Source organism: Triticum aestivum, chromosome 5B (genome assembly GCF_018294505.1).
Source record: "Triticum aestivum cultivar Chinese Spring chromosome 5B, IWGSC CS RefSeq v2.1, whole genome shotgun sequence".
NCBI classification, from domain to species: Eukaryota; Viridiplantae; Streptophyta; class Magnoliopsida; order Poales; family Poaceae; genus Triticum; species Triticum aestivum.
In genome coordinates this window covers 343,066,621-343,073,886 of record NC_057807.1, presented here as the reverse complement: position 1 = coordinate 343,073,886, position 7,266 = coordinate 343,066,621, and the positions used below count along the sequence as shown (strand labels likewise).

Below are 7,266 nucleotides of genomic sequence, written 5' to 3'. Positions count from 1 at the left end.
ATCTTCGTCAAACTACAAACGCGTTTTGCGGGTTAGGATTTTGCGGGGTCTGCTAGACTTGCTCTTAGTAAGGAGATACTTTAGACCTTGATGATCTATATGAACTGTTACTTTTAAATCAATAATATATGATCCAAACCTATCAAAGGCAGAAACAATAGCGCACTTATGAACGTGACTTGTTACCTTGCACTCCGGCGAACATTTGTTGGAGGAGTGTGCTTCTTCCTGGCGAGCTTCACTGTCGGCCTTGGCAACAGGGAGGCGATGGGTTTATGAAACCTGTCGCGGAAGTTGGCCACAACGACATCTCCCCACAGTTCGCTGTGCTCGGCCTCGTCTCCGGATAAACTGGCCAGAAAAAACTCCAATCTGCCTCCAAGGAAAACCCTATTTGCCGCACGTTGCAACAAACTGTTGGGGCTGCACACAGGGGCGTCGCCCGACTGGGCCGAACCCTGTTCCCCGCGCAGGTCGCTTGGTAGTGAGTAATCCAACCACCGTGCAATCATTACACCCGACATTGGGCCAACCATATTTTTCATGTTCGGCATACTCCATGTTCTGAATATGGGAAGGATCTAAAGCCTTCCCACACCAGTTTTTCTTTTTGTTTTTTGCATGTTCTTTTTATTTTGGGTTTTCTCTTTCCCTTTTCTCTTTTTTCATTTTGCGACCATCTTTCAAATTCCTGAACATTTTTTCAATACGTGAACATTGTTGAAATCGTGAATATTTTCTGAATTTGTGAACATTTTTTTAAAATCGTGAACACATTTTTGCAAATTCATGAACATTTTTTTTAATCAGGAACATTTTTGAATTCATGTTTTTTTTAAATTGTGAATTTTTTGAAATTGCAAACATTTTACAAATCTGCTAACATTTTAATTTGAACATTTGTTCAAATCATGACCATTTCATAAATCCATGAACACCTTTTGAGATTGTAAACATTTTTAAAATATATGAACATTTTCTGTAATTTCTGAATTACTTTTGAAATTCAAGAATTTTTAATTTGGGAATATTTTTCCAAACCTGTGAAATAGAGAACTATTTTAGAAATCCTAAACATTTAAAAAAAATAGGAGTGTCCCGCCCCGCAATATCAAAGTTGAGTTCAGTCTTGTGGTCCCTAACGTGCACACAACTTTTGCTGCAAGATCAGGTACCAGGGGCCCTCTCGTCAGAAAAGGACAATCTTAAGTTTTGATCGTCCGAAAAGCCTCGGCTCGCCTCTGTATATGAAAAATATTAAACACAACTTTTGCTGCAAGATTGTGCAGTTTTCTGAACGCAAAGACATATAAAACATATATTGAGAAAATGTAATCATGTATTGTTAAGTATGCTACTGATGTATACGAAAATCTAAGGCGTACAGGGAAAAAAATAGAGATCAAAACATATATTCAAATGTAATTATTTATTTGAAAATTTAAAGGTGTACAAAAAATGTTCCTGGTGTATGCAGAAAATGTACAACATGTATGAAAAAGTAGTCAACTAAACATATATATTGGGAAGTGTTAATAATTTATTTAAAAAATGTTAAAAGTGTATAAAAATGTTACTGATGTATGCAAACAATATATAGTGTGTATGAAAAAAGTAGTCATTAAAACATATATATTGGAGAAGTGTTAATAACTTATTTCAAAAATGCTAAACATGAATAAAAATATCCCTAATGTAGACAGAAAATCTATATTGTGCGTGAAAAAGTAGATACGTGTAGGAAAAGGAAAAATAAAAAGAAAAAAGAAAAATAAAAAAACGATGAATCAAAAAGAGAAAACAGAAACCAGAAAACCGAGAAAAGAACAACGAAAACAAAATAAAACCGAAAAATGAAAATACCATAGAAAACCGAAAATAAAAAAGAAGACAAAAAAACCAAATGGAAAAGAAAAAAAACACTGAAACCTGCTCCCAGAAACCGCTATTGGGCCGGACCATCTTGCGCTCGCCTACTGCGAGTCGGAGTTATATGTCTCTCACACATAGCTCTCGCAGGTTAACATGTCCAGAACCCAGTGTTTGCCTCAGCGGTTGGTTTTGGAAGTTCAATGTTTTTTTTTGGTGTGTATGTGTGCGTTTATAAGAATGAGTGTAATGAGTGTATGCGTGTATGTATGAGCGTTTGCGTCTGTATTAATGTTAAAAAAAAAAAGTTCAATGTTGATGGTACAGTTTTAAGAAACGACTAGACCATGACTGCGCGCGTTGCTGCGCCCGTCCATTTTTCCAATGGAATAATAAGAATTGTGGTTAATATACAAAGGCAAGAAAGAACTGAACTCCTATCAGTAAGTGAAACACCAATTGAAACTCTGATCCAATTCTCGTACACACAAACAAAATATTGATCTTTTTTACGCAACATCTTCTATATTGGTAAGGTTATCTTTTTTTGATAAACATCAATTTTATTAATTAGAAGTAATTGTTACATCTCGATTAGGAAAGGTATAATAACACTCATACATTCCTCAAACCAATCCCTAGTGATGGAAAATTTCGCTAGCCTAGCAAGTTCATGAGCCACCTTATTAGCTTCCCAATTACAATGTTCGAACCTAAAAGAGGAAAATCACCAGCTAAGAAATAGCAATCATCGAACACTGTTGTCGCCGCTGCCGCCGAATGTCCTTCATTTTTCATTGTGTCAATCACCTCCATATTGTCAGAGTTAACGACAAGACGATTGCATCGATCCCGCCTTCTGTGCAAGGGATAGGCCGAATCTTAGAACCAAAGCTTCTGCTGTTAATACATCCAATAGTATCCGACCCCTACCAGCTATAAAGATTTTTCTAGCATCTCATAAGTTTGATCATTACTCTATAAAATCAGCATTTAATAAGCCATGAAAGTGCAAAAGGGATTGAGGAAGGAAAATAAAAGCCTCAACTCGCAGTGTACATTACAAACTTAATTACGTGAAAGGCTGAAAGAAACTGCAGAAAATAATGATATGATGACAACAACTTGCAGAGTTAATGGTACTTTTAATTTTTTAAGTAGATGCATAGCGATCACAAGCACTTAAATCTACATCATCAATCTGATGAACAAAAAACTGAACAGATGTGCAGACTAAACTGAAGACTTGACATAAACCTATTGAGGCATGCCCTATGTTCATACTTATTGGGTCCTAAACAATGATGTAATTTGTACACATCATAATAAGCGTATGACAAAGTAATAGTTGGAAGATGCATGCCTATGTTCATACTTGTTAGGTGCCGAAGAACAAAAGCATATATAATGTGAACACCTAAAGACCACTATCAAGACCCATTCATCCAAAGATCTTAAGAATCGCAAGGGAATGTTCATTCTAAGGCGAATCACATTGAATTTACATATCTATTCGTTGTCAGACCAAAGCTAATTGTTCTCCCTAAAAACAAATATCAAAATCCTGAGGCGAGGCTTTATGTAATTCTGTTGTTGCCGTATTATAGTAAAAAATGAAGAAATGGCAACCATTCTTTTTTACAATTCCTGCAACGCATCAGACTCTACAAATTGAAGGAAATAGATGGTACTACTTACTTCAGCCCACACATCTCCTTTGCACAAAAAACGGAAATGTTCTCACAATACCTGCATGTCACATACGTGTTTTAGCTCCAGGTAATCCAAATGTAGAATTACAGATATTTCTTGTATTTTCTAAGATGAGTAGTGATAATTAAGGAATCTAGCAGAACATATGTAAATTAAAAGGAACACATATTTTTCCAAGTCTGCATTGTGAAAAGAAAAGATGTTTCAAAGACATATTTACACACGGAGAAAAAATAGTCATTGGATACAGTTCCACAGTATAATCACTAACAAGTAATAACATGGTTCCCAAGTCTGACGGTTTGGAACAAACAAGCGAAGGTGTAAAATCAGTGTCCTTAATATGTCAAATTTCATAGAGAAATAAATAATACGGGCATTGAGTAATATATCAAAGCAGGAACCAAAACTTTACCTCATCATTTTCCTCTATCTAAGAGTTGTACTACAATTGTTGATTCAAATATCTCTCCCATTTTGATAAAAAAATAATCTGAAATATTCCTAGTTATTTTGCTTCAACTTAATTGTTATTCTTAAAAATGTTGGTTACTTATATCGATTCAAAGAGCTATCATGTTTTTTTTTACACAATGTCATCTTATTAATCTCCTCTTCCGGAAATTGGTCAATGCATGCATGAGCAGGATAAAGTAGTTTCGAGTCTACATTCATAAATTTAGCACTGAGTTAACAAACATATTAAAAATCACCTGGGCAGGAAATTAGTGGTCAGTGGCCATGCCAGGTTTACCCTTCTGCGTCTTTGTTTATTGCTCTTTGTAAAGCAGAAACATTGCAAAACTGTGGTGTGAAATGCTCCATTAATCTAGATAGTTGGTTATCGTTCTAGTTGCTTGCACAACTTCAGGCACATGATGTGTGCACAAAGAAAGAATTGAGTGTCGACTATTACAAAAATCTGTAGAAATAAATAACAGAAATCAACAACAACTTACTCACCAATCTAAAACTATTTAAAGTCATTGTTAAGAAACCAAAAGCAGTATTACATGTTAACTTATTTCGCTGAACAAAGGGTCGTCATTGCAGAAAATTTGAAGAGTTTTATAGTGTCATTTATCCATTCAACTATATACGATTTTGATCTTATTTTCATGTTCAAAACAATTCTACCTCTGCATGAACGAACAGTTATATAAAACTGGCATCTCCAAACATGAGAAGTGATGGAGTAGTATTGTGAACATATATCCGAAACAAAAATTCCATGTACTTCGCGGTCGAGTTTCACCTTGCTACCTGCACAACAAAATGACATGGCAAACATCACACAAACATACGAGCAGGTAATATGTTAAATCCGGACGCAGATAGATCGGTGAGTGGAGGTGGAATACCTGCGTATTCGAGAGGTCGTTGGGATGGCGGGTGTAGTAGGAGGCGCGCGGGAATAGGGAAGGTAGCAGAGGCATCGGAAGCTTGTGCTTCACACATGATTGGGTGAGCGGAGGTGATATTGGCCAGAGTAGGCATCGCCGGGGCGGTGACCCCTCCCTGATGCACTCGTCTTGGCCTTTTGGGGAAAGACAGGAAAAGGAGGACTACGACGGTGGCTGGGCGATGGCGGAGGCGTTGTTTCACTTCAGGGACGGCTGCATGGGGCGAGGTCCGAAGAGCCGGAGGGAATGGCGGCGTGGCGGCGTGTGTAGGGTTTCCGGAGAGGATAGGTCGAGGTGGATTGAGAGGAGAGGTCAAGGTCGAGGTTTTTTTTTTCGTGGTAAGGTCAAGGTTGAGTTTTTTTTTTCTTTTATTAGGCAAGGTCAAGGTCGTGGTGAACGAGCGACTTTGGATTTTTTGTCTCCGGAGTAGCGGCCTCTCCCTCCAGACATGAACCTAGCCCATTTGGCCCAAGTCATAGGAAACATCGGAATTAGTTCCGGGAGCAGCGGCCCACCAGTGTTAAGCGCTCGGTGACCAGCGTACGTAACCCAGCGGGATTAGAACGACATCCAGTGGCCAGGAATCGTCAAAACAGCACATCCAACGGTTAAAAATATTAATGGCATGAGAGAGCAGGAAAAGTGCTCAGTTATAATGTATTTAAATGGAAGCTATTGAGGCTATTTGATGAGACCAAAGCAACCTCTATATTGACTCATCTTCAGTTGCATTTAGTGACATAATTGATATACCGACTTTAGAAGACCTAGCATGTCGGGCAGCCCAAGAACCAAGACATTGCCGATGATCTACTAGTCATGCGGATTCTAATAGCTTTGGATTGTGTCAAAGTTGTAAAGGATATCTCGGATAAAGCAGGGCGCATCATGGAACAATACCCAATCAATGCTCGTGTAATTTCGAGGAATGCAACTTCATCTATGACAGTCAAGATAGAGATCATGAAGCTGAAGTCTAGCGAAATACTCTCTCGATTTAAATTTTGGACGTCATGTTCGGCTTGCTGCGCCACATGATCTTGTAACAGTTTCTCTGGACATTGTTTTTTTAACATCAGTACAGACGCAAGCGCTTATACATACGCGCATACACTCATCCCTATGAACACACACACACCCTATCCCGACTAGTAGAATGCCCGTGCGTTGCCATGGGCTTTTCAAATATTTTAGGGAGTTATGTAAACAATTATTATGTACAATTTCACATGTAGAGAAAAGATAGTACAACCACAATTGTATAAGAGTTTAAACCACTTCCCTTGCAACGTAAATTGATAGCAAAAAGGCAATTTGACAAAGAATACAATATAGAATGATGATCCAATTAAAAATCGGTTACAAATTAAGATCTATTTGATGCTCTGAAGAAATTCTTGCACAATATCAGAAATGTTGACTTTATTCATTGGCACAATATTTGACCAAGTATAATAAAAACGTCTTCCTCAACTCATACATGTCATGCACAAGCAATATATGCAGTTGGCACGAATAATTCAAGTCGAAGGTCTTGAAATGTATAATAGAGAATACTCGTCGTACAAATTGGGTTTACTAATTCTTTACCATTCCATGTGAGCATAAAAAAGGAGCCAGACAAATCTCATTTATAAATTAATGTTATCTTGAATATACTGATAATACAAATAAAATGTATTAGTATGGTCCCAATGCATGGAAATTCGAAAGAAGTGCCTAAGCGAACTAAAAAGAAATTTATGTTTTAGTCAAACTCGCTTGCCGTTGTTCTTCCTTCAAATGTTTTCCTTCTTTCTTCATCCGTTGATCCAACCACCTCCACTACACCCCATCTGAGAGTATCTACATCCCGAGCACCCCAAACCGCCCTTATAAGACTGGTTGCATGGCTCGGTCACTAACGGGTCAAAAAAAGACGCTGACCGATGCCTCATAACAACCCTATATGCCTGGCAGTCCCGCATCCATCATATCCAACCCAAATCTGGGAAAAATATAGGGAGGCCTGGGCGCACCCAGACGTGTACACCACATCAGCCCAGTCCACGTTGGCCCACACCGACTCCTCCGTCCCACTAAAATCCCCACCCGGAACAATCCTAGTTCCACTTCACTTTCGATCCACACTCCATTGATTCCCCTCCAGCCCATGTACATTCCGTTGTCCTTCCTAATGTCGAGCATCGGCAGTATTGGAGGCGATAGATCTGCCAAAGAGGACGACTGGGAACGCCTTCATTCATGAGAGGAGAGCGACATGGACACAGCTCGGGCTCAA

The 7,266-nt window shown here is 38.5% G+C and overlaps 1 protein-coding gene across 2 annotated transcripts; it reads right to left on the bottom strand.

Annotated features, from left to right (window-relative positions):
• Positions 1-2,405: 2,405 nt before the first annotated feature.
• Positions 2,406-5,315, bottom strand: LOC123111768 (uncharacterized). 2 transcript variants are annotated; one of them, XR_006454710.1, is made up of 3 exons: positions 4,944-5,315; positions 3,568-4,845; positions 2,406-2,728 (listed from the first exon to the last, which is right to left on the bottom strand). XR_006454710.1 is itself a non-coding variant. In XM_044532623.1 (3 exons), the coding sequence occupies exons 1-3, from the start codon at positions 5,077-5,079 to the stop codon at positions 4,407-4,409; spliced, it is 360 nt and encodes a 119-aa protein (XP_044388558.1). In that variant the 5' UTR covers positions 5,080-5,315; the 3' UTR covers positions 4,087-4,406. The 2 variants fall into 2 exon arrangements, 1 of the variants encoding a protein (XP_044388558.1); XM_044532623.1 differs by lacking the exon at positions 2,406-2,728 and having other exon boundaries at positions 4,087-4,504; positions 4,720-4,845.
• Between the last annotated feature and the right edge of the window lie 1,951 nt (positions 5,316-7,266).

Coding starts and splice junctions, on each gene's coding strand:
- LOC123111768 (XM_044532623.1), bottom strand. CDS start 5,079: ATGCCTACTCTGGCCAATATCACCTCCGCTCACCCAATCATGTGTGAA. Junction 4,846..4,943: donor ACGACCTCTCGAATACGCAG/GTATTCCACCTC, acceptor TTTGTTGTGCAG/GTAGCAAGGTGAAACTCGAC. Junction 4,505..4,719: donor AACTGTTCGTTCATGCAGAG/GTAGAATTGTTT, acceptor TTATTTCTACAG/ATTTTTGTAATAGTCGACAC.